The sequence below is a fragment of the Colossoma macropomum genome, unplaced genomic scaffold (assembly GCF_904425465.1).
Source record: "Colossoma macropomum unplaced genomic scaffold, Colossoma_macropomum, whole genome shotgun sequence".
NCBI classification, from domain to species: domain Eukaryota; kingdom Metazoa; phylum Chordata; class Actinopteri; order Characiformes; family Serrasalmidae; genus Colossoma; species Colossoma macropomum.
In genome coordinates, this window is record NW_023494807.1 from 14721358 (window position 1) to 14748903 (window position 27546).

At 39.9% G+C, this 27546-nt stretch overlaps 1 protein-coding gene and 3 non-coding genes across 5 annotated transcripts; all 4 read right to left on the minus strand.

The window, feature by feature from the left end:
* Positions 1–729: 729 nt before the first annotated feature.
* On the minus strand, positions 730–26364 carry ncapd2 (non-SMC condensin I complex, subunit D2). Of its 2 annotated transcripts, none has more exons than XM_036556496.1 (32): positions 26233–26364; positions 25514–25633; positions 24123–24198; positions 23922–23980; positions 23660–23835; positions 22637–22782; positions 22275–22402; positions 17701–17824; positions 17348–17495; positions 16580–16777; positions 16354–16488; positions 15495–15582; positions 14801–14996; positions 13115–13233; positions 12193–12408; positions 11749–11923; positions 11246–11330; positions 10647–10783; positions 9857–9989; positions 9432–9507; positions 9135–9335; positions 8327–8487; positions 7339–7447; positions 6917–7040; positions 5708–5863; positions 5300–5477; positions 4289–4383; positions 4126–4206; positions 3758–3941; positions 3294–3450; positions 3010–3120; positions 730–1058 (listed from the first exon to the last, which is right to left on the minus strand). In XM_036556496.1, exons 2-32 carry the CDS (start codon positions 25629–25631, stop codon positions 979–981), a joined length of 4170 nt encoding a protein of 1389 aa, XP_036412389.1. In that variant the 5' UTR covers positions 25632–25633; positions 26233–26364; the 3' UTR covers positions 730–978. The 2 variants fall into 2 exon arrangements, with proteins under 2 accessions (XP_036412389.1, XP_036412390.1); XM_036556497.1 differs by having other exon boundaries at positions 25514–25636.
* LOC118797570 lies at positions 15132–15431 on the minus strand. The gene has a single exon (XR_005005956.1). It is a non-coding gene; the product is annotated as a small nucleolar RNA U85 (small nucleolar RNA).
* Positions 16876–17176, minus strand: LOC118797568. Its single transcript, XR_005005954.1, has one exon. It is a non-coding gene; the product is annotated as a small nucleolar RNA U85 (small nucleolar RNA).
* LOC118797567 lies at positions 23041–23360 on the minus strand. The gene has a single exon (XR_005005953.1). It is a non-coding gene; the product is annotated as a small nucleolar RNA U85 (small nucleolar RNA).
* Positions 26365–27546: the final 1182 nt, after the last annotated feature.

Consider the following 27546-nt stretch of genomic DNA (forward strand, 5'->3'; position numbering starts at 1 on the left):
ACCTGAAAAATATCATCAATAAAAAGCACGTTTGTTAATGTGCACTTTGAGCAGCACTGAAAAAAGTTATTCATTCTGATTTAATGTGTAATATCTTCTGCAGTCATAGTCCTGCACGTTTTTGGTAGGAGACGTTGAACTTTCCTCACTTTGGAAGAGTTTGATGTGGTATATAAACATTGCTAACGATTGAAAACCAGTCCATACAGTCCATACATGGAAACTATGCTGCAAAAACAACCCGTTTTGAATTCATTGTTTTTGTGACGTCATGAAAACCCACCTATTTACATACTGTACATTCACCCACAGCAGGTTAGCTCCACCTATTCAGTCTACAGCAGTGTGGCACTACTCATTCATGTTGAACTTATAAGGAGTGTTTCAGACTGGAGTTCTTTTTGAATAAGAGGGAACCAATCAGAACAGAGGTCATTAACATGCATCAGTCTTTATATAATTTTTGCATATGGAGTGGATTGTTCCATCTTTGAGCTATCTCAGGCCCCGTCTTGTTGTTGAGGGCCCCGCCAAGGCCCATGGCAGAAAATGGATAAAGTCTAGGACTAAGCCCTGGACTAGACTGAAAGGCCAATGATGACTCACCACTGTAACTTCACTGTAAGATCTTGCACACTTTAACTTAACCAAGGGAAGCCGCAGAGCATGAAATCTTATTTTTATGTATTTTAAACAGCTTGCTTATACATCATGACAACTAAACCAAACTGTTTTAATGGTCAAAAAGACCAAATTTAATAAAAACATGAATTAGCTTGGTGTAGAGAAGTTACAAAAGTGCTGTCTCTATACAACTTAAGACAACTTAAAACTTAATTCTTTTTGATAAATCAGACAAAAATAAAAGGAAATATTTAATAAAAGCAGAAATATAGGAAAAATAAATGACCACTGACAGTGAAAGAAACTAAAATGGAAGGATAAAAACAGGAACAAGGGTAGCGAACAGTGGAGGGGTCAGTGGCGAAGACGAGTGCGTCGGGTTCGGGAGATGGGCGTAGTCACTTTTGGCGTTTCATTCTCTGTCATGACAGCATCTGGAAAGAAGAAAGCCAACAAGAGAATGAAACCAAATCAAAATAATTAATAATCACCGCTTTAACCCTCAGATTGTTTAAAGCACTCTACTTATGCTTACATCTGACTTAAGGTCACTAAAACTACATACGCCAGCAGTCCAGGCTCTGAGCTGCATCACAGCATTACTAGTAGTGAATGCAAAATTCAAACATGGCTGCCTCCAACTGACATGCTTGCTTAGTGTTTTGGAGCAAATTTGGAGAACTTCTAAACAAACATTTGACCTGTTTCCTTCACCCCTCTGTTCCTGATTTTAGAAAAAAAAAGGAAAACAACACAATAACAACAAACACCAACAACAAAAGTTGTACTGAAATTTGAGGCTATTTTCATGAATGCTACAAAAACACAACTAGGGGAATTTTTTTTACCCCATTTTTTTCCTCCCAACTTAGGTCTGTTGAATTCTACAATGTCCCAAGCTGGAAGGGTAAAGGCAAACATATGAAACTAGTCACAGCATCTTTTTAAACTTCTGCTAACGTAACATCATTGTATAGCTCAACACGCACAGAGAACAATAACTGCCAATTCTGTTACGCAGTTAACAGATGCCTGCAATTGCTAGAGTAATGGGGGAGAGGGAGGGTCATCCTACCCACCCCCAATTATGCTTTTCTGGACTCCTGGCCAAGGATGGCTATAGCAATGCTGGGCTTAAGCTCAACCTCTCAGTGCTATTGTCTCAATTACAGACAATGGGTTTAACTTTGGTCCTGCCCTACACAGCTTCAACTACTCTGAACCCCACCTGATCCAGCTCATCATGCAATTTTCAAGCCCTTTATGAGCTGGATCAGGTGTTATGAGGCAGGGATTGTCACCCATAGTTCATAGTAACTTTAGAAATTACTTTAATTTGCTGTTTATCTATAAAATAACTAATAAATACATCTGTTACAGACTAGCTAATACCAAATGCAGTCTAAACTTCACAATGAGAAAATTAAAGTCACAGTGAGAAAATTCTGTAACCTTGAGAACCCATGGTTGTAAATTTGCAAAATTTTCCTCAAATCTACCCCAGAGCAATATATGTTTTAAAAAAATAAAATAATAAAAATAATAATAATCACTGGCTTCATAAAAACAGTTTTAAAAGGGGGACAAAAGCATCAACAAACCAATGCTTAAGTGTCTGTGAAGACTACAGACTATCAGTTTATAAAACTAACACTAGAAAACAGATTTTTAATGTAGAAGTCATGACAGACATCTGGAGCCCCGGTGGGGACGGAGGTTAAGGGGGAGGGGGAGGGAAGAAAAAAAATCGTTTGAGCAAACGTTTTGCAGTTCACACCGCAGCTTGAAGCAGGAGCATTTGCTGTAAAGACCCCCCAAAATCAAACCTAATGAGCATCTCTCTTCATTATCTCATCAATCTAACGCATCAAAACCGGTCAGACAATGTCAGGGAGCTGTTAGCGGCCTGTGTCTAGTACATTTCTTTTGTTTGCGCGCACACACACACACACAACACACACACATAACATGCGTTCAGTTAAAAATAAAACATGACCTAGATTAAAAGAAAAAGAGAACAAATTAGAAAATTGTGATAACGAAAGGAAAGGGGGGGGAAAAAAAAATACCAACAAAGGGAAGAAAACATGCACATGATTAAAAGAAAACGAGGGAACAAATGAAGAAAATCATGAATAAAAGAAAACGTGCGTACGAACTGCATAACGTTCACTCAAATTAATTATTTTTTCCTCCATCCCATCTGGGGCTCCGTACAGTCCAGAACTGAGGTCAAGATTTTTAGATCAGACTCAGAAACCATTAAGAAGTGATTGTGTAATCATCATCAACTTCTGAGCAAATAATACATTTGCAGAAGTAAAAGCTGCATCTTAAATTGTTCAAGACTAAAATAGCTGTCAAAGGGTAGGAGTGCAGTCTCACCTTCTTCGTCTTCTCCCTCGTCACTGCTGAACGTAATAACTTTTTTAGGGCGAGCACGGGAGCGTTTAGGGGTCACTAAATCACTTTCATCCTTTCTGGACTTCCCACGCCCTAAGATGGTGGGGGAGAGAGACAGACTGTTAGTTGTCTATGTGAACACAGGTGCTGATGTGAAAATGTGTTTCTCCCTTATGTCTGCAAGCACCTGGGTCTTTATGAGCACAAGAGCGAATGTGCATTAGGCAGAGACACCATATGAGAGAAAGCATAGATTAGTGAGTTACCTCGTGTTGGTCTGCGAGCGCTCTTGGGAAGAGGTGTCTGTGTTTTCTCGCTGTGCGTCTGTTCCTCTAGCTGCTGTTCTCGCTCCTCGTTTTCAACATTCTCCAGACCTTTAGAGTGCACAGCTGTCAGCTTCTTCTCAAACTCCTCCACCTGAGCCTGCACAACAATGGATGAGCAATGAATTGCTAAAACAAGAACAATCTAAGCTTTAGGAAAATCAGAATTGCACTGGGATATTTGAAAACGTCTGAAAGCTTTTTGTGTCCTTTATTTCCTTTAAAAATGTAATTTTCTAAGTAAGTAAATAAATAAATAAATAAATAAATAAAACTGGTTACTACATATTCTAATGAAGGAAATCTTAGGTGAATAATTATTCCCTAGGTTCCATGAGGCACGTCTTGAATAAGACATGAAATTAGCAACTGACCGACTGAAATGTAGGGTGCGTTGCATACAGTACCTTAAACTGGGGCTTGGCTCTGCGGCGGAGTTTGGCCATGATTGAGAGCACAGGCTGGTACACTGCATCTTCAGCAAGCTTGTCACTGTAACAATCCCAGCACTCCTGCAGCTTCTTAAAGCCCCGCTCACACATGGAAAGCAGAGACAGAGACACAGCCAAATCTGCCCACTGACGCTCTGTCCTGATAGACACAGAGACAGAAACAGGGAGAGAGTGAGCACAATTATTTTGTTTCAGTAGCTTAAAGATAAAATGTAAAAAAAACACCCCACATACATACATACACACACACACACACACACACACACACGCGTCACACATGCATACACAATGTGGTGACCAAGGTGGTGAATTTAATTTCTCACTTTGCAGTTCTGAAACGCTGACAGAGCTTCTCCACCAAACTCTCTGTCTGTCTTTCTTTGGTGATGTAGGAGAAGAGTTGCCTGTGAGAGATAATTTAACAATTTAAGTAAGTAGAGTTTACAGATGTACTCACTACAAATGCCAAATATTAAAAAAACTCACTTCATAATAGTGTTGAAATCCTCTTCTTTCATCCCTCTCTCTGGATCTGACAATCGGCTGATAATGTCTGGCAACAGGTTGTAAATAGCATTATCCTGAAAGAGAAAATATCCAAATTAAACACAGAAATGGGATGAAGAGAGAAAGAAGTGTGTTCATTCAAATAAAGATTTCTCCCACAACTCAAACAAGTCCAGTGTAACCTCTTTATTCTTTAATTGTCCTTATTGCTTAATTATGCATCATATCACAGGTTTTGTTGTTCACACTCTCACATCAGTCATAAAATTCTCATCTACTTCCTTGTACCTATTTTCCCAGTTTAGTGAAAAATCTTACCCAGGGGCTGTGTTACAGAAATGTCCTATTTAGTCCAAAGATGTGAAAGCTCAAAATAAATAAATAAATAAATTTTCACAAATTGTATTACAGAAGCATTTTTTAAAACTTAGCAATTATTTTGCAGCACCTTATCAAGTTAGCTAAACCTAAACTACAAGGTCAATTTCTATATCTGTTGCCAAGTAAATAAACTATCTGTGCACAGCTGAAATGTAAACACTTAATCGAAATAGCAAACAAAAAAGTAAAGTTAGTCAGCTGAACAGGCAACAGTACAAACAAAGTTAAAACTGAAGATTAGCTGGGATTATCTTAGAGCAATGATGCTCAACCCTGGTCCTGGAGCGAAGTCCTTCAGGGGCATCTTAATATTAGAACCAGGTTTTGGATCTGAACTCTCCAGAGTGGTAGATCTCCAGGACCAGCACTGGGCACCCCTGTCCTGCAGTTAGAATGCTTCTGTAATACTGTTTTCTTGTCTGGAAATAAGATAATTAGCTTAGGAACCGTTATCCTGTTAATGCTACTATCATAAATTCAGTCCTAACTGAATTTGTCATGGTGATTTAATAGATAAGATTTATGTCTGTAATACAGCCCAACGTCACTAGCATCTTGAAGCATCTGATTATCAGATTTATAAGCCAGTCTGATTAATTAAGTAGTTACCTTTGCAGAGAGCTCATTGAAGAAGTTGAGCGCTAGGCTGGCGATGTGTGGCTCGGGGTCGAGCAGGAGCACAGCAACCTCGCTGACTTGACCTTTGACTTTCATGACATCCTTCAGCACCAGCTGGGTCAGAACTGTGATGGCAGTCAGACGTACTGATGCGTTTTCGTCGCACAACCTGCGTGGACACCCAATTAGCAATAGGTTATATGGTGGTTGCTTCTACTTACACTAAAAGGGTAACAAAACATCTTAAGCAGTGAGCTGTATAAATAATTTACTTCTTATATAGCCAGCTCCACTCAGCTTTTTAGGATGGCGTGTACATTAGGTGTTCAGGCAGCCAAGCACAGATAGACCTGTAAGCCTGTTACGACCTGACTTTGTTAGGTAAGGTAACCACAGTACCTGGCATACAGGTTGGGGGTCCATGGTTCCAGAATGTTGGGAAAACGAACAGTCAGGTCTCCAAGGGCAATGATGGTGTTTGCTCTGACAACTGGGAGAGATGATTTCTCCAACACGGTGAAGAGTAGACGGATATTATCCTTACATACTGTTGGACTGGTAACAGGGAGGGAGAGGAAGGGAAAATCAGGAACAAAGAACATTTAATTATAATTTAAACAGTAATTGACACCGACCAAAAATGTATATAGCTACCACATAAAAAGGCAAAACAGATGTCAAACTGCTATTCTTTAAACTGAACTATGCTACAACAGTTGTTAAACAGGATTGAAAAGAATTAGCCTTTTTTATATGCCCATTTTGTTTGCTAAAATCCACACCAGAGTTTGAGTTTTCTGACATGTTTCAGACTGGCTGAAGTGCACCACATAACACAAACGTGTGTTCTTTGCATTCTCTGATTGGTCAGACATTTGGCAGGGATACAAAGACCTATTTTATTTTAACTTTAACAACACAAGAGGTTTTTATCCTGTGGGACATAGTGTCATTTATTTATTTATTTATAAATTGATTACAATGCAGATAATTTTACCAAACAATTTTAAATATAAATAAAATATATAAATATTCTTACAATTATCACAACAATAAGACCTTTAAATTGAGCTCATTGATTGGTCTGGCAAAATGCTCAGTAGTTATGCTCATATTTTCGGTGCAGTCAGTCAATGTAAATGTTTTACTTTTCCATTGTGTAAAATGTAATCATCATTGATCAATGGTTACAGTAAGGGTCTTTTGAAAAGAAACTTGGCTCGGCCACCTATAAGTAAAGCAGTCGCTCTCTCAGATGGAGAAAACCAAGAAAACCCAAGCATAAACTGAAAAAAGATGGTGGAAAATATTTCAAACAAGGTAGATATGAAAGCACCCCATGTTACAACAAAGCAAGGGTCACCAGTCTTTTGTGCAAAGGGCAGGTGTGGCTGCAGGTTTTCACCCCAACCAAGCAGAAGTTCATATAACTAATATGAGGGCGTTTGAAGACTGTTTGAAGACTGAGACAAACTGATTAAACAAGTGGAATCAGGTGTGCTTTTGCTTGACTGGAATGAAAACCTGCAGCCACACGGAGACCTTGTGGATAAGACTGGTGACCTCTGCACTAAACTACAGTAATACAAGTGTCTTTTTTCCTTTTACCTGATCATCATATACTGGGAAAGGGCAAGGCAGGCAGCAGTGGTGAGCTGTGTGTGAGAGTATCGTCCAGGAGAACTGCAGACTTTCACCAGCAAAGGCAGGAACACACTTAACATGTTCCCATCTTTACATGCATAGGGAGGAAGACCACATTAAATAGAAGCAAAGAAGTTCATTTTACCACAGCAGTAGAAGTGATCAATCATGATGTACATTAATAAATGAAATTATTAACTGAATATGAATGTCAGGTTAGTAGGTATTTAAAGGGATCATATACTAATCCATTAACATTGTTATAATACAAGGATCATATCATGAAAAATGTGTCCCCACATTTAGGGAAAAAAAAGTAAACAAACAAACAAAAGTAAAAAAAAACAAAACAAAAAACAAACAAACAAACAAAAAAAGGCACTCACCAGCCAACAACTCTGTTTCACAGATCTTCCGGATGAACTCTGCCTCTGTGTCCTCTGCTGAGGCCCCAGTCAGCCCAAGCTCCTCCTCCACACAGCTGTCATTGGCCTCCTACAGCAGGACGTACAAATTATTAGTTAGGACTTCAGGTGTTGTAAGTTTAATTATGCTCTTTCTGTGATACAAACCTTCACAATTTAATTAGCGGTTTAAAAAAATAAAAAATAAAAATCCACAACACACCCAAACCTGTAAAATATCAGCTGTTAACTGTGTTTGCGTGTGCTAAAAGTCAGACTACACGATTAAGAGCTGATTACTAATTTTAGGAAAACTGTCGAAGAGATCACTGATCTGAACTGCACTCTGAAAGAGCTTGCGCATACACTTGGAAAAAAAACAAAAAAAATCACAGTGCGTCCAACAAGGAAGGAAACCCTGGAAAACATGGTATTACTATTGATAAAATGATTTTACTGTTAACAAGGGGACATACAACTGCCCACTAGGGCTCGTCAGGTTCATGTGGTTAAAATATGTTCCAGGCAAAACATTACCAGTATTACGTAGGGGAGAGGTTTTACACTATTTTTTGGGTTTAAAAAAAAAAGAAAAAGGCCACATACAGATGATTATGTGGAATGCCATCCTTTTGTAGACCTATTCCTAGATTTTTTAAACATATCATATCGCCAGGTTCTCGGTAACCCACAGCCCTGAATACGATTGCGTTTTTACCAATATGGGGTTAACCTGGCATTATTTTTACTGCTTGTTTCACAAAATGTTTACTGACACAGCAGCACGTAGTCTTTAAAATGCCTGTGGTGTATTCTGAAAGGACTAAAATCTGAGAAATGCTGGCAAAATTTATATTACCCCACCTTCCCATAAAAACTAATTCCGTCCCAAAAGGGCTCAAGTCCCAAAAAAAACTAACTCTAATGATTTGACAAAATAATAATTAAAAAAAAAAAAAATGAAACAAACCTTGTTCTTGCCAACAGGCCCCTTCTCTTTTTCCTCTTTCTCCTCCTTCTCTCCTCTCCTCCTCCGCAGCTCAGTACTCACACTCCTCTCTAGGTGAGACACCTGCCAGAAAGCCACAGCTCCACACAGAGACAACAACTGGGCCAAACTCACACAGCTCACTTCTCTCACACACACACACAAAACAGATAGACAGATAGAGACAAAGTTTAGAGAGAAAAAAAAAAAGCTTTTCCCCCCTTTTAAGAGATCACTCCTGAAGCTGTAATACTAATATATGGTGTGCTTAACTATGATCTAAGGGTGGGCAATTATCACAATAAATCATGTCACAAAAAGCTTTTCTCAGCTGATTGTGGGAACTGTCTGCACTTCCACAACACCAACTTACCAAATACACCACTACTGGTGCATTTGTAATTTATTTCTGAACAAACCTCAGAAAACAAGAATCTCACTATTTTTACATATCTATTTTCACCAATGTACTATTTTCACATACTGATGAAAATAGTATCCTGAGTGATGTTCTGTTTTGCCACGTCTTCTACCCCTGTCATGATCTACCCTCTTGCAGACTTGGCTCAAACCCTGTTTTAACCAGCTGGCTCTAGAATACAGATCTAGTCTAGCTGGATAAGGTGGGGTGGAACGCCTAACCTCTGCAATGACCAAGCTTCTACAAAACGTTGAAAGTCCCCTTATTGCCAAACTGCAGCTAAAATCTCAGCCCAATTCTACATGATTAAATCCACTGAATCAAATAGGCCAAGGATACACCCCTGAGGAACCCATGTCTCTACTTTACCTTGCTGCTCGGAGTCCTGAGACCCTTCTGATATCTGCGATTGGTTGGGCTCCCCACCCTCCGTAACCTGCTCCAACAGGAGTCGAGCGGACCGCTGAAGGAGCCGGGCACACAGTTTGTCAGGTGACTCAGCCAGAAAATAGATGAGACGAATGGCCTGCTCCATGAAAGTCTGCCAGTGGGGGTCAGACAAGACCACTCCTACACAGGACAGGGAAATCACAGTCTATACAGTATTCCTAAGGTTAGGATTTTAAACAAACCAATATTAGATGGGTCCCTAAGCAAATAGCATACCATCAGCAATGGCCTGTGTCAGACAGCTGAAAAGATGGTGATCCACAGGCAGCCTGAAAGGAAGTCCTTTAGATTGCTGAAACACAAACCAGGAAAAGGAGTGACTTAGCAACTGAACACAAGTCTTTAAGATTATTTAACAACTTGAATGAGTTTGAGGCAAATGGATGATCATTCAGACATGCAGTCTGCCCAATGCTAATTAGTGAGGTATACACTTCTAGACTTAGGACAATAAACGTCTTGCTGGTTGACCACATCTGAGGTAATGAGAAAGTTGTTTAATTTCATTTTTCACCAAATTACTCCATGACTATCCAGAATAACTGGAAGTACTGCCAGCCAGCTAGCACAGATTGGTACTGCTTTTAGCTTATGTCACTGTAGAATTCAGTCTGCATTTTGTGGGTGCAGCATATACTTACTCTGACATGGTCAGTAATATTGGTGATGGTGATGACTGTGTCTCTTGCCAACAGGTAATCTTCAGTCACCTTCTCTCCCAGTGCCACAGAGCAGAGCGTGTCCAAGTTACTGAGCACCACCTCCCTTTCAGCACTGCATGAACACACAGACAAACTGAGTAAACATACTAGAAATATCAAGGAGGATAAAGTGCAAGTGACTCATTTTGAGTGAAATTCATGGGCATTTTTCACAGTGGCGTGTAACTGTTTTTGTAAAATGAGGCATCAAAGGGAATAACATTCAAGATTCAATGGGCCTCATTCACCAATATCTTGCTATGTTTTTTTTTCATAAATTTGTTCATGAGAAGGTCCTAAGAAAAAGTCATCAGATTCATGACATTGTTCACACCTTTGTGCTCGAGTGTGCGTAGATCTGTTCTTACCTAAGAACAAGTCACAAACAAAAAACTTTGGTGAATGTCAAAATCTTGAAAGTGAAAAACTGCCTAAGTGGGTTTTAAGAAGAAATTTCTTCTGAATAGTTGGTGAATGTGACCCATTGTGAACATAAAATAATTATGATGCATATGGTTATAAATGGCTTCACAAATCACAGCTTTAAAGGGGCCATCTTATAAAAATAAGATCATCAACGTTAGCCATTTTGATTGGTACACTTTTGGTCTTTTGTGTTTCCTCTGTTGGATTTGAGCTGGACAGAGCTGTCCTCCAGTAATGATTTAGGGTCAGTGAAAATGATCGTTTTACATTACAGTTAATAGCATTTTTAAGGTCTGCATCTTACCGTGCCGCCATGCCCAGCAGCAGGACTGCAGCTCTCTTATGCAGTGCAGAGGTCTCCCTCTTCCCTGAGAATCTTTCCCACAAAACCTGCACCACAGATGCCTGCAAGGCATTCTCATTGCTGAAAAACTCTTGCACCTAGAGATAGGAGATCAGAGAGCATGGTGTGAAACTACAGGGTCTGCAGTTTAGTGCAGTGTCTCAAACAATACCTGATGTACTTTTTAAGCTGTCTGCTTTATTTCAAGCATTTTCCAATCCTGGTCCAGGACTCCTGGGTTCTCAGCACCAACCTCACACTCCGCTTACTAAATTTAAATGGCCATATTTAGGCCCATATCTAGCTTTTATTTTAGTTTTACGGTAGTTACCAAATTCATAGCAGCTACTGAACAAGTATTAAGATTAATAGCTGAATAACAAACCTAGGGTTCAAGGTGTTCTAAAGCAGAGAAAGTGTGTAGCAGAACGGGACTCCATGACTAGGATTTGGGGACATTAATCTTTATAAATCACATTCAAGAGGGCAAAAGTACAAACTGACAACACCAGAAGTTTTCTAACCATGTGTGCATCCTAGTAAGTAAACCAGTTACTCACTATTTCCTCCAGACACTGGATGGTTCCCACTGAGGCATCAATCATCAACTCAGAAAGACTCTCCACAAGAGTCTGGGCCTTGGCTCTGGTCAGGATTAGAGAGCAGAATGGGGGTGGGCACTGTTTATGGCACAGTTCTACAATGGTCTATCTAGCTTAGTAGCTAGAGCAGTGGTCTCTAACCCCAGTTCTGGAGAGATACCTTCCTGCAGAATCTAACTACAACCACACACCTGGTCCAGCTAATTAACCTCTTCCCAAGTCCCCGATTGCCTGGATCAGATGTATTACAGTTAGGTAAGGGGTGAAACCACTTACTGGATACAGGTCGGAACTAAACTCTGCAGGAAGGAAGCTCTCCAGGACCAAGGTTGGAGACCACTGAGCTAGAGCTTATTCTCATTTGACAGACAGCGTTTCTTAATCGGACAAACACACCCTTGCAAATGATAAAGGTCACATACATGAGAGAACAGACAGGCCTAGAGGTAAGTCTCACCCACCTAGTGCTGTCCCCCTGAGGGTTGAGGTAGAGGCGTCTATACGCTTGTACCACAGCATCTTTGACTGCAGCATCAGTAGACCAGACCAAAGGCAACATCTTCCTCACCCCACACACGGAGTCTGCTACGCTGAACTCACGTGCAGTAACACAGAACTGAACTGCCTCCTGAACCACTGGTTAGGACAGAAAAGATATATTTCCAGAAAGCTCCTTTGAGTGTTTATACATGCCAACATACCCATATAACACAGAACTTGAAGTGAATGATGTGTTGTTGGTCCTCAAACAAGAACAATAATATATCCATTACATCGATTTTCTTTGAAATGGAAAATAATTTTTGAGATGTCATTGTATTGCAGATCACATTAAATACTCCAACAGAGCATATCTTTAACTAATAATTTGTAGTGCTTTTGCTCGATATAAAATAACTAGTTACCTGTAGTAGTTTTCCAGTAAAGCATGTTGTTAATGACCGCAATGGCTCTCTCCACCTGCAGGGCAAAGCTCTCTGTATCTTTTAGGTACTGAACCAACATCTCCTGCTTTTTCAGTTCATTTTCCTTCCCGTCATCTGCCTCTTTTCCTCCCTCCTTCTGTGGTGTGGGGGGCTGATCACTCGCTACGGGCTCTGACGCCTGGTTCTCCTCGGGACCTTACAGAGGTAAGAAATTATAGTTAGAGCTCCTGGAACTGTGCAGTCACACACAGACTGTGCTGTGAGCAGTGCCAAGTACAAGTACAATGCCTAGTATGGAGTCAGAACATCTGCGTTCTCCTACAAAAAAACAAAAATACAAAACTTTAAAATTATCAACTGCAAGTTCTAACCAATGACCTCTGCACCATGTACAGTAGTCTAGTCTATCAAACAAAAGTCTGACACTGTATTTTAAATTGATCTGTGTGAATCAGAAAATTATATATACAGGGAAATTCACTGGAAAGAGGTTGTAATAACTCTCCCTAGGATGAAGCAATCTGAACGAAACAATGTGCAATGTGCACAGCATATGGAGATTCGAACAAGCCGGGATGCCCCTGCGTTGGAGCGATGAGGTAGATGCAGGAAAGCCGTTACGACATTTAACCTCCGTTTGCAACTTGCGGGGGCATACCCCTGTACCCCTTCATGTGTCTGGCAGAAAATGGAGATAACTTCCAGCACTGCATGTAGTGCAATCGACAGAATACAACAGAATATTCAGGGCCTCTTTCGAGCGAATCTCCCTGTATTTGTGCTTTTTGAATGCTAGAATAAACCAGCATAATCTCCAAATTAAATTTTATTTGAAGTCTAGCATTCAAGACTCAAGGCCACTAATACATGGACGAGTGTGTACTCACTCCCACGCAATTACCTTTGAAGAGAGAAGCCAGTGTGCTGAGAAGAGTGTCTTGGTTGATATCCGACAGGGCGGAGAAGAATGGAGACTCAGGATAAAGACTGTGGGCTTGTGTACACAGGCGAACAGCCTGCCTAAAAACAGACACAAACGTGTGCAATTCACAGATCATTTTCAAAAAATAACCAATAACAGACATAAAAACTCATGAGCAGGGAAAAGGTGACAATTTCAGAAACCTGTTGCTTACTGTACCACACACACACACACGTCATTTAGGAACATCTGCTTGTTTTTACACTCATTATCGATTCCAACAGCTCCACTTATTATATAGGAGCACTTTATAGTTTTACAATTACAGACTGTGGCCCATCTGTTTCTCTGCATACTTTGTTAGCCCCCATCACCCTTTTCTTCAAACGATCAGGACTCACAGTGACTATCTGCAGTAAAAAAATAAATATATAAATAAACAAAATGAGCTTTGGTGAGTGGATATTACTCTAGAGCAGCTAAGTTAGTTCTAACCTGGAGAGAAAGCTCTTCTGATCCCCGTCTATGGCTGGTGTTCTCAGACAAAAAAGTTAATGAATAGTACTGAACAATATGTACACAATGTTTTATTCACTTTTACTATTACGACCCTGTCATAATGGGGCCTACTGCATGTGACATTCACAGTATTTCCTGTACAGCTTAAGTTTGCCAGTGGTTAGCTATACTGTAAAAACTATCAACAAAAAACACCTTGTTTTTAAATGTGGAAAGCGTGGGGCCATGGGTTTAAAAACCACTTGCAGCCTGAAGTTTCAGAAGAAGTTCATGATCTTGTTTGCCTTAAAGTCTATCAGAGGCCGACAACCCAAATCATAAGAAGAGCCATTATGTCCCGTTTCAACAAAAGTCAACCCACCTATTTTATTAGTTTAACATTTTAACGTCTTTAGCACATACTGAGATATTTAACAATGTCAGCGTATAGTCAATACATATGAAATAATATATTACCAATAATCATGATTTTTAACCAGAAAATATCGTGCTAATTATTTTTAGATATTGCCCAGGCGTACTGTGCAGCAAGACATGAGCTATCGTCTCTGACTTTACATCTGCAATGCGGACCAAAAATGCAGGAGTGTCTAATAGAGCAGACAGAGAGTTGAAAGTGTTTAAAAACTCCAGCAACACTGCTGTGTCTAATCCACTCATATTCACACAAGTTTTGGTAGATATCTTTAACGATCCCAAATCTATTATAAATAGAAGCCACATACTGCTTGGACCCCTTATTTGCAATGCTATTTGCAGACTGTCACCCACAGCCCACAGAAATCAACAAAATCAATTTCAACAAAGTGGTAACTGATCATCTTGGTTGCAAATTCAAGTTCACTGCTCACAAAACGTGGCTCTTTTCACTTTTCAGTGACAATACCTTCGTTCTGACTGGTCTATGAAAATGAAATACTTCATCTCTGGGTTGGCTGAAAAATGACAACAAATTGCTGCTGTGCTGAGTTTGGGGGAGAGGAGGGATTTTCTCTGAAAACTCTTTTCTGGCAGTGAACCACCTTCCCTTCTAAAAAATAACAACTCTTCAAATCTTCAAAAAGGTTTGCATGTAAGAACAAATCAATAAATCAACAAAATTATACCCTGCCCTTTTCCATGTATTTCAAATATCAGATCTGTTACCTGTATTTATTATGTCTGAGATACTGGGCGATTTGGATAGCAGTGTCTCGGTCGCTCCTGTCCTGTACACCCTCCTCTTCCTCTTCATCATCCTCCTCCCTTTCTGCATCACTTCCAACCTCCAAGTGAGATCGGACTGTGTGAGAGACCTCCGGCTCCATCGCAGCCCATAAATCAGCCGCTGAGATTACAGCAACTGACACAAGATATGGGGTTAAAATCATTAAATCAGAAAGATGGTAGGAAAAGATAATCAAAATGTAACTAGTAATGTTTTTATCTATGCTTTTGATGCAAATAAAGCATAGATAATCATCACTGAACTGGTCTGCACCCTCAGATTACCAAAGATAGAGTTCATAGCTGACTGAATACAACAGAGAGCCTGAGAATCTGTGTCTGCGCACACGCACACACACACACACACACACACTATCAGCACCTCCCACTTTCTCCCCTACATTTCTCTGAAGGAGAATCTGAGGGGCGGAGCTTTGTGACTGTAGGCGGGCCCTTACAACAGAGCAGCCAATCTCCACTACCCTGTCAAGATTACCAGCCAAATCAGAGCACAGAAGAACTCAGACTCTCATCCAGTGAGCTCACATTCGCCTTGGTATCATCACTGGGCAACATCCACTAGTACCAAGTAAAGAATTAAAAACAAAAATTTCAAAAAAGACGAAGTATGTACCTGGTGCTTTCTCACTCATGTTCTCTCTCATCTCTTTGAGTTTGGCCGTTTCTTTTTCAAGAGGCTTCTTTAAGTCCACACTGCTCAGCTGAATAAACCAGAAACTCAACATTACTTACAGATGAGAGAAGGAGTTAACTTCAGTAGCCGTATCAGACAATACCAGCAGGCTGACAGGATCAGTAGTTGGTTTCACCACAAGATTAGATTTGATTGTTATTTTGGTATGATTCAGAACTACTACAATATGTGCAAGAATTTAAAGAGGATTTTTACACAGCTCAAGAACAGGCACATTATGTCAATCATAATTTTGGCTGACGATTAACTGCCATACAAATAATTACAATTAACAATTTGTCTTTTATTTGTTCATTATATGAAACTATCAAAGGAAAAGCTGATTAGCTATCTTGCTTCCTGGCTGATTACAGACACAGACTGAGCTCTACAAACAGGCATAATTCACTGCTGCTCTCCCATAATGTGATATAGAACGAGTCAAAACTTTTGTTGTACTCATAAGAAATGTGTTTTCATATTTACCTCAATCTAATAGATGAAAAGCACCCAGTTATCATCCTGTTTGTTACGACAAATGTAATTGTGAAAGCTAACAACTGTGGAAAACAATTCTGGGCAGCTCAAATAATTGCTATTGGTAGGTAAAAATTGTAACAGTGCAACTCAAGAATTGTTTCGTCCACAAACAAGTGAAAACTACTGAATATAATTATAATCAATTATAAACAATGAGAACGTTTCAAATCCGATGCAAGTCAATCACTATTAGATCAATGCACCACAATATAGCTGAAGATTTTCAAAAACCCAAAATCAGTACATGCTTACAGTTTACCTTGCAGCTGTATGGATTATGAGCGATGAAGGCAGCCAGCAGCTGGATGGCACTCTTACACACAAGGACTGATTTATCACCAAGACGACCAACAGCCAACTCCATCACTTCAGTGTATCTACATAATGGCAAAGCCTGAGAGAGAGAGAGAGACAGCAAGAGACAAAATGACTACCCTGTTGCTCCCAAAACATAGAAAGTTTTTTTTCAGAGCACAGACACATACCTTGCTGTTGACAATTCGGCTGTACACCTGCAGCACCCGAGCCCTTACATGAGAGTGTGCGTCATGAATGTGCTCTTGAAGCGTGTCAAGGAAACGATCTCGATCTGCTCGGCCAGAATCGTCCAGCTTATCACCACTTAACACGCGTACCAGCACCTCCCCCAACACCTCACACACCGCTACACGCATACACGCACTCTGAGAAAGAGAGAGAGGATTAAAAAAAATAATAATAAAAAATAATTCAAATTCATCCTCCCGTCATATCGTCACTGAAAACACATTCACTGAGAGCTCACCCTCAGATTACCAAAGATGAAGTTCAAAGCATGCTGGATAAATCAGAGAACTGAGAATCTACTTGCAAACACATACACGGATAAACGCTCACCCACATAATGTCAGCACCACACACTCTCTCTCCTGCTTTTCTTTACAGAAGAGCTGAAAGGAGGGGGGCTGTATGTCTATAGGCAGGCCCTTACAACAAAGCAGCAAACCTCCACTGCCCTGTCAAGATTACCAGCCAAGAGCAATGCAGAAGAACTCAGACTCCTACCCAGTGAGCTCACATTCGCCTTGGTGTCATCACGGGGCAACATCAAAGAAGAGAGGTATGTACATGTGCACGCACATGTATAGTTTACTTCTCCCTTTAAGTGTCTATGCAAATCACTGATGTTGAGCATAGCAGCCTTTGCCTCTCTTTACCCCTCCCTCTAAGTCTGTGTGCAATTAAATGATGTTGGTTTCTGTGCGTGTACGTACCTCTCCCTCCAGGTGTGTAAGGAGTACACTGATGTTTGGGATCATGGCTTCAGGAACTTGAGTACTGAGTTCAGACAGGAAACTAGAGAAGGCCTTCACTCCAGAGCCCTCTCTGGCCAACTCATCACTGGACTTCTGCCCAATCTCTCTGGAACACAAGCACACAATGCACAATGAATATCAGAACACATGCATCTCGGGACAAATTTCACAAAATCAAATGAAAGCAAATTCTTGCTATGCAACTTTTTTGGCATGAATAGTGTTTGTAAGAAAAGAGAAACCTCACTGACGTTTACAATGCTGATTCCTGCATGCTCATTTGGAGGATTACTGCAGAAAGCAAATTTTACCTCATAATCTCTCCTACAATGGCCTTGACTCCATATTCGGAGCTCCAAGCTGAAACCGCCTGTGCACACACCGAGGAGAGCTGTTCGAAGTGCTGCAGCAACTGAATCACCTTCACACATGCTCCTGCAACACAGACACAACACACAAAACACAGGCAGGGTTTACTAAACATATCTATATGTGGATGATACTATATCAGTATTTATGAATGTACTTTTACATGGGGCGTATATACGAGTGAAACTGATGCTGCATTCATTTCCGTGCAATAACTTTTAGCACATGGCAAACCTGTGCTCTATTTGTTAGGGTTTTGTGCTTTGTATAAACTGCTGTACAGTTTCACACATGAATAAAGTGAGAGTAACTACTGTTAAAGCATATTGTCCTTGTAGGCAGCACATTCAAGTTAGAAACGAATCAGACTGCTATGATTAACTCTCTTAGATGCTCTGGCAGGCTTAAATATTGTATTATTGTTCTATGTCCTTGCACTATGTCCTGTCTTGCACTATGTTGTCTGTAATTGCACTGGAGATCTAGCCTAAAAGTGTTTCGTTGTACTGTACAACCCTGTTTCAGTATAATGACAATAAAGTTGAATTGAATTGAATTGAATGAAGATTCCGTTTGCTGTTAATTTTACAGCTGCATTCTCATACTCACACACACACACACACACACACACACACACACACACACGGACTAATGCCTGTGCTGCTGGCAGGGCTGGGCGATATTGCAAAAAAGTAAAATTTCGATTATTTTCAAATTTATTAACGATAATTCTCATTGATTATTACTATTATTTTTTTTTGGTCCTTGCATAATGCCATTGGAAAAAGACAATTTCTGTTTTTGCACTTTAAATTAAAAGACTGCAGAAGTGCAAAAATAGTAACAGCACCACCTATAATTATTAAATTGTGCAAATAGTGTTGCTTTTAAATATCCTTTCAAGGGACTCATACTGTGCAAGCATCCAGCACAAAAAAATAACGTAAAAGAACCATTTTAATTAGTGATATTCTTTTAAGAACAGCAAGCAGCTTCCTTAAAGCTCACAAGCAACTCTCACTTCAAATAATGTGCAAGCATGACCTCCTTACATTAAGTGCCAACCACAAAGTTCTTTACAGGTTTCTTGAACGGAACACAAGCCTGTCTTCCGGTTTAGGCCTGAGAGACGCCATTTGAAAGGTAAAGGCCTCAGCAGACTTCTTGCGGAGACAATGTTCGCCTGGCTTCAGCGAACAATGTGTCGTAATTGCGGAGAAAAGAACAACCGCAGACGTCGTGCGGAGGCTTTCGTTCTCTGTGTCGCGCTCATGGCAGCTGGGCGAACCCCGCAGACGAAGACACTACGCGACAAAGCCTCTGATTGGTCGGTAAAAAAGGCGTGCCATTAAACAAAGATAGACAACTTTGAGCTTCGGCAGACGCTGGCTATGTTTACATGCAAAGATTTTTGCCAATCCGATTGAATACAATCCAATTACAGATTCAGACTGAGGTGTTTATATGCACTAGGGATGGGAACCTTTAGGCACCTCACGATTCGATTACGATTCAGAGGGCTGCGATGCGATTATAAAACGATTATCGATGCATCTTTTTTCTCTATACAGAATTTCTATCTTCCTACTGTCTAAACTTGGTAGTTTTAAAGCAAAGTATTTGTAATGATCCATAATGTAAATGTATTATGGATCATTACAAATACTTTGCTTTAAATATCTAAAATATCTTTTATTAATAAATCAAACGGAAGTGATGTGGCAAGTGAACTAGAAGGCTCTCGTTCAGAGACGCTGCTGCCACTCATCTGCGATAAAATGCGCCGTTACCCTGAAATATGATCCAGTGGTAATGGGTGTCCATGCAGCACGTTACAGCCATCCTTCCCGTTTTCTTTAGTCATTTTATAATTTAAGACGAACATTTGGAGGACTTATTCGCATTTATAAGCAGTGCGGTTGGTTAAATCTGCTGAGAGACTGTTTTTCTCTAAAAAGTTGCGAAAATGAACTCGCTTCTCTTTCATATTTTCCCGTTCCACCTTAAATGGTGCAGCAGTTACATTCGGCGCCTAAGGCAGAATTTAAGGTGGAACGGGAAAATTTGAATGAGAAGCTGGCGAATGAGAAGCGACTTCACCCTCGTAAAACAGCCGGACGCTGAGACATTTTACAAGAAACTTCTAGTTTTGAAGAAAAGTTTTCTGGCGGAGATGGGAGGAAAGCGGCTGTAGCTAAAGCTTAAAGCAGAGCGAAGTAAATCTGCGCTCTCGTTTATATTTTTAGCCCATAATAGCACATTAACACATACTGAGACATACTGGGCATTACATGTTGTGGCTTCAGAAGTGGTCTGACTTTGTTGAAAGGACAAAATGGCTCTTTTTAACATTTGTGTTGTGACTCCTGACCTAACCTGGCTTTAATGCAGAGAGAGCCGGTCTGATTTCTCACTCATCCATGTGTGTTTTTGTTGTGTGCCGCCGCACAGTCCAGGGTGCTGCACTTACCCACTTCCAAGTTCCGCCCTTTGCGTTCCGTCAACATTACGTTATAAATTAAATATTTAGAAAATCTATTTTTTACATTTATGAATCGATTCAGAATCGCTCACGTCCGTATCACGTTGCATCTAAGAATCGGGTTTTTCCCGCAGCCCCTAATATGCACACTCTATTCAACAATTTGATGGAAAATCTTTGTTTACATGCGCACTACAAGTAATCTGATGCAAAATGTGTTTTTAATTGCTTTAAAATGATGTCAGACTCAGGAAAACGTCCTTCACATGTCCTTATTAAAGAAGTTCTGAGACACATAAGCTGGACGTCCATCCCACCGCCGTCTTTTAAAGCTCAGAGCATAAACTTCGTCTCTTCTGCAGACCAGTTTCTGCTCCGCCATGTTGTATTATAAATAAAGTTGTGTTATAAACTTTCGCTATGACGCGACGCACATGCGCAGAACGTATTTACACATTCCGATTGGAATGTAATCTGATTCAGGCGTTTACACGGATATTATTCTTCTATTTAACGGATTATTTAGAGGTTTACCCACCTCGTTCAATCGGATAGAAATTGTATTCCGAATGGCATACGTCCATGTATACACCTCAATCGGAATAGACTAGTCCGATTGAGGTGTATACATGGACGTATTCTATTCCAATTGAGCTATTAGTTGGATTATTAACGGATTATCAGGCTGCATGTAAACGTGGCTACTAATATTTCACTGCGAAACGCGCATTTGTTAAATAAACAATGAATACCTCCTAAATATAAGATATTAAGTCTATTATTCGGTAGTACTCAGCACCAAAACATACAGGTTATCTTATATTTAGGTTCACAAGAGGACGAGGTTTTCCCTTTCCACCTTAAATGGTGGCAGTATTCTGAACTCGAACGTCACCATAGTTAGAACTGAAAGAATTGTTTTCCAGCAGTCATGAAAGTTATCACGTCAAAGCATCACGTGGAGCATCCGCGACAGGCAACACGAATCCACAGAAAGTACGCTCGCGAAGGCGTTTTCGGCTTCGCACAACCCTCGAGAATCTCGTTTCGCAAGAAGTACAGAGGCCTTAACAATGTGCCCTGGCGCACTGAAAACTCGCTCATTTTCATCGTGTTGTTTCACTCGTTGCTCCCATTCCACTGGTTGTTTGTGTCGTAAGAGCAGGGACGGATTCGTCGTACTGTTACATTTGGCTGCAACTGTCTTTCGACACAACTTACACTTTACATGAATTTGTTCAACATCTCACTCTGCAAATCCACACCCCTGAACTGATGTTTCCACCTTTCTTTGGTACGAGCTCACTGCTCTGCGAAGCGCCGCACGCCTCCATCATGGAGTGTTTGTGTGTTTTTTCTACCTCGCGGCTGAGGCCAGCGACCTTTTTTTTTATTTAAGATGCGTTTTTCGTACGTCTTGAAAATGTGAATAGTTTTTGGTGGTATTTAAATTAAAGTACAAGCAATGTACACATGTACAAACTCGATTGTCACATTTCTAACATCGTGTGAAAACGTTAATTCGAATTCATCGTGAAAACCGTCCAGCACTAGCTGCTGGCTTTGTGATTCTAAATGGAGAAATGTCACTGCTCTGCCACCCTGTGCTCTGGCCAGTACACTAGTGTGTATTACACTTTTAACACACTTAACAGCTTCCTCAACATTATTTACTTATTTATTAATACATCAGTTTTTTTTTTTTAACAGAAATATTAAAGAAATCATTATCAAAAAAAATCAATAACATTATTTTCTCCTGTATTACTTTATCCTTACTAATGTTTAAGAAAGGTCTACTTCAAGATTAATATTGGCAAAATTGTCTACTGTACCTCTGGTGTTGAATCACTGCACCTTTTTGTGATACATATTGTATCGTGTAGTTGCTGCCAATAAACTGTTAAAACCGTTTATAAACTTGACCCTAACCTTACACAAACACATTTCCATGTAAATTCACGCATGCTACAAAATTGTGTGCTATGTGCACAACGCTGTTTTCATTATGGACGTGAGCATATGTTTACTAACCAAGCATGTGGTTATATTTCTTCACCATCACTCCCAGCACGTGGATGATGGCATCACGTGTGGGTTTGTTCTTCATGTGACCGATAGTGGGATTCTCCAACAGCTTATAACAACAACAGGTCACACAACTACACACGAGAGAGAGAGAGAGAGAGAGAGAGAGAGAGAGAGAGAGAGAGAGAGAGAGAGAGAAATATGCACAATTCCAGACAGAACAGTCATCAGTCATTGTATGAAAACAAAAACAGAATAAGATAAAGAGATGACAGAGAAACAAACAGCCAGCAATTGAATAATTATTTATATATATAAAAAAATAATAATTCTAATACAGTGAAACAATTAGAGGCTTGGGGACTCACCTGACAAACTCTTCCTCCACCAGAGAGAGATTCCACAGGGAGCGGATATCCAGCTGGAGCAGCTGTGTCAGGCATTGCAGCACTGTTTCTCTCTCACTGTCCCACTGCTGCAAACCCTTACCAGATGCTTTCTCCTTTTTTCGGCCCTGTAACACACAACCAAGTTTCAATTATATTCATTTCAGCTTTGCGTTGTTCTATAAATAGCTAAAATAAAAAGACGGTTTGCAATACTGACATGCTATAAACAACTTTACTGTGACAAAGAGTCACTGAGACTCCACTTAGGGCTGCAACACTGGACATTTGCCCTAGGTATGCTGTTCTGTGTTACACCAGCACTACAGTCAAAATACATGAACTGCAGCACACAGTCAAGAGGTAATTTTCTGCCAGTTGTTGGCTGCCCTCAGATTACCAAAGAACAAGCTCAAAGCTGTGTGACCCAGAAAGAGAAAAGTGACTCTGCGCTCACTGACACACACACACACACACACACACACACACACACACACACACTCTGTATGCTACCAATCACTTCCCAGAACCCATTTCTTTGGGAGAAGGTATTAATGTGATTGGTCGCTAGGTGTACTTTAGGTGGGCCCTTACAACTGAGCAGCCAATCTCCACAGCTCAGTCAAGATTACCCACCAATCAGTGAGCTCAAGAACACAATCTCTCAGTCATTCAGCTCACGTGTGCCATAGTCTCATCACTGGGCTCAACCACAACTGGCTAGTTTTCTTCTGGGTACCGTTCCCCAAACAGACATTCAAAGCAAGGACAGTCTATCTTAAATAGCTATCAAGGACACACTGCGCACTGAGAGCCAATGAAGACAATAACTCTTGATGTACCATAGTGCAACAGGCTGAAAGCCACAATTTCAAACAACTGCTAACATTGCAAGTAATGAATGAAAGCCAGCTAAGATTATTCAAGTACAACCAAACTAACTGGTCCTCACTAGCTTTCAATTATTAAATAACAATTTACTTTACAACAATGCATGCGCTGTACCTTGCTGGGAGCGGTGACGATGCTCTCCCTGCAGGAGTCACTCTCTAGGTTCTCTGTGAGTTTACAGAGCAGAAACACACTCATCTTGACTGCATTCAGTTGCTGTTTGCGGTCCGCTGCTGACAAAGTGCCAGACATGAGGAGGGACGGCAGAGAGACAGACAGGCCCCTGACCACTGAAAACACACAGGAATAAGTGGTGAATCATAAAAGATCTAGTTATTGTATTATGACAGAGGAAATTTCAGTCACTGAAACCAACCTTGTATGAGAAACTCCAGGGTGTCCTCTTTCAAAGCCACATCCACTGTGCGAGAATGCCTTTAAAAGTTGAGGTCAAGCAGATATTAAACAAAACCAGGGGACATAAAAAGCCAACTTCAGCAACAGAAACTACAGCTATATCATGCAATCAGATGCAATACAAAATGGAGCATAGGCAGCAATCAGATGTTGTACTCACTGTAGAACGCTGTACACAGTGTCAAAATGTTCCAGTACGCACAGTGGGCCCTGGCTCCTCAAAGCAGCTTTAAAGCCTGAGTCAGGAAAAAGGACAACACCATACTGTAATGAACTTCAGGCTTGTGCTGGGTCATTTTAGGCAACTGTGTGTGGCCATATTTAAGGTCTTTATGTGACTTTGTTTTTAAATAACTGTGATTGATAACTTATCTACAGTCACACTCAAAATTATTCAACCCCCTCAAAGCGCAAGGCTGTTTGGTAATATAAACAAAATTTGATGAAAATCTACCAAGCTGTTAGTAAACCAAACCATTTGATGAAAATCTACCAACGATGTTAGTAAACCATCAAAGAAGGTTTATTACTACATGTTGACGTGATTTTGTAAACAAAGTTGAGTTTACTAGAAACAGTTCAAATGAAAAATCTTTCTCTCTATAACTGTCCATGTGCAAAATTATTCAATGTCCAAAGTGAGCATTTTTTGGCACATTCTTTACATTTTATATACTCCAATGAACGCTTCCAATAGGTGCTAACAAGCTTCTGACACCTTTCTACTGGAATCTTTGCTCATTGCTCATGTGCAAAACCTTGCAAATCATTAACGTTCCTTGGTTTCTGTTTCACCACAGCTTTCTTTAAATTCCAGCAAAGATATTTAATGGGATTTAAATCCAGGGATTGAAATGGCCACTCTAGGACCGACCCCTGAACCGAGTTTTGGTTCACTTGGATGTATCCTTACCATCTTGCTGGAAAGTCCAATTAGATAAGATAACCCTTTTCAGTCCCACAACCAGGGAAAATCACAGTGCTACTAGCAAAGAGATAGCAAGACTCTCAAAAGATCACCAAGCTTTAATTTATGCACTAAGGACAACACATTCTTGCCTGGTACAGCAAAAAATCCATGATGCCAGTCAAACAGGCAAGACTGCCAGTTCTTGCAGCAGCAAAACAAATCTTGTAGCTGTTGCCTTTTTTAGGTGCTTTATTCTCCGAGCTTTTCTTGCTTGAAGACATGTACGGGTGGAATTTATGTATTCGTCAAAGCTTAAGTGAATTGTCATTATAGCATTTCCAAAGGCTTAATTGTGTAATTTTGTAGCCTCATAGACTAGCAGTGATTTACAAACCAGCAATATTAAATGGGGGTTGAATAATTGAGTGCAACTGTACATTTTATCATTTCAGTAAAAGATGTGTACATTCTACAACACTCAGAACAAGACAACATCATTTCATCGCTGTTGAAACAAAACCTCTTAAAAAAATAGTAAAAATAGTAATTAAAGATACAGGGTTTTGTCCCGACAGTGACAATAGCAGGAAGAGATACAAGAAAAACATCTGTCTCTTAATCTATACTAACTATATACTTACTGCTGAGATGAGAGGGCAGTTGTTTAGGAGACAGTACGTCCTGTACCACATACTGGTTGATGGCTCCTGATTTTAACAGGTCATCCAAAGAAACTGGAACAACGAAATCCCACGACATGTCTGCTAACATAGAACAAACGTCAGACAACCGAGCTAGCTAGCTACAACTTAACGCGTCTGAAAAAGAGACAGCATTCCTTCACATCCAACAGAAATAACGAGGACTGTAACTTCTGCCCGATGTTTAACACCACAACTCAAGCTGTTAAAACAGCTAACTAGCTAGCTAGCTAGATACACAGCAATGTGGCCATCTAAGCGAGGTAGTACAACTCGCGAAGAAAGATTTTTGGTGGTAACGTAATAAGTTAAGGCAGGAGAAAAGACCCTCCGAAAGAACAAAGTCACGTTAGTTTCGTCGTTTGGCCTAATTTAGCTATTCAACTCGAGGAAATAACTGTGCTTTGTTAGCAAGCTAGCACATGACACACGCTGCCAGAAATAACAAAACGCAGCTTAGCCGATTTATGAACTTGTATTTAACGGAGGTTTCGGTAAATCAGCATCAGTCCCGCTAACTTTTAAAATAAAAGCGACTTAGCTAACCTAGCTAGCTTTATGTTCAATGTTTGGCTGCAAACGCTAAGTTTCGTTAGCCGATTATCTTTCAAAACAGGAGAAAAACACTTCCAAAAAACACGAAATTAAACACAACATACCGCTATAACTGCTTCCAGAGAAATGTGAACTTTAACACATATCAGAGCCGCTCTGAGGGTCTGAGAGTCTGACTCCGCGGTGGGTGGTTCTGTCTGATCTGCCGCTCTAACGGCTCAACAACAAGCTTTGAATTCCCCAACTCGCGCGCCAAAGGAAGTACGTCATCAGCCCGCCTACCCAATCATAATAAAAGTAAAAAAGGATCATCATTTTATTTCATTCGCAAAATATTTTATTAATGAAACCAAATTTTCAAATTGAATTAAAAAATGTAGGTGCTTACAATAGAAATAGAGCGTTGGATTACATCCCTTAAAATAATAAATGATAAGAAGTATCCGGAGCTTTGCAACATGTTTTGAATCCCCCGATGTCTGGTTATCATCGTGATACGATTTTTGTTTAAGTTATTTTGTATTAATTATTAATTATTATTAATTACATCATTTATGTATTTGTTTTACTGTATTTGACTTATTATTATTTTTATTATAATTATTATATAGTAGCAATGTGTTGTAGTAATGTGTTGTAATGTTATTTGTATTTTTTTATTATTAGTATAGTATTTTAAATAAGTACTTGGACACTTGACACTGAGAGGTAAACAATGTAATTCAGAGTGGTTTCATATGAAATGGTTCATTGTAGAGAAACTCAGCAATTCTATGGTGGTAACATGAACCAGGAGTTTTAATGCATATAATGCAAAAATAACCAGTTCATTATCATTCAAAATTACCAGTAAACCTACATGTGCTTCTACTATGTTTTTGTTTGTAATGTAATGTAATGGTAAAACACATGTGAATCTGGAAAAACATATTTTCTTTTAGGGACTAATTTGCTTTACAACGCCCTGTGTGTATCTCTCCTACCATGAATTGCTTTTAAGTGTACTATTTAGGCCAAAACCTCATCTCTAAGCTAAAACACTGTCTCCATCATCTGCAGGGTTGAGCAAAATACTTTGAAAAAGTAGTGATGGCTGAATACTGAATGCACTGTCCTAAATGTATTCAGCAACATTTTCCACATCAACACATAAGTGTTTTTAGAGTAAATACAGAATACATATTGATAAAATACCTAGAAAAGACGCTGCTGTAAATTTGATTTATTTCATGCTGTTCCTCACTGTTTCTGGTTGGCAGTTTTGTTCATGCTATTCTTCTGATAATATATTTCATGAAAAATTTAACTACTCAAAAGAATACAAAGATGAATACAAAATCTTCAGTGTTATTTTTTCTCTCATCACTGCTGCTCCAATAATCCCACTGCCCTTTCAAGACCTAAGCCAAAAACTGGCC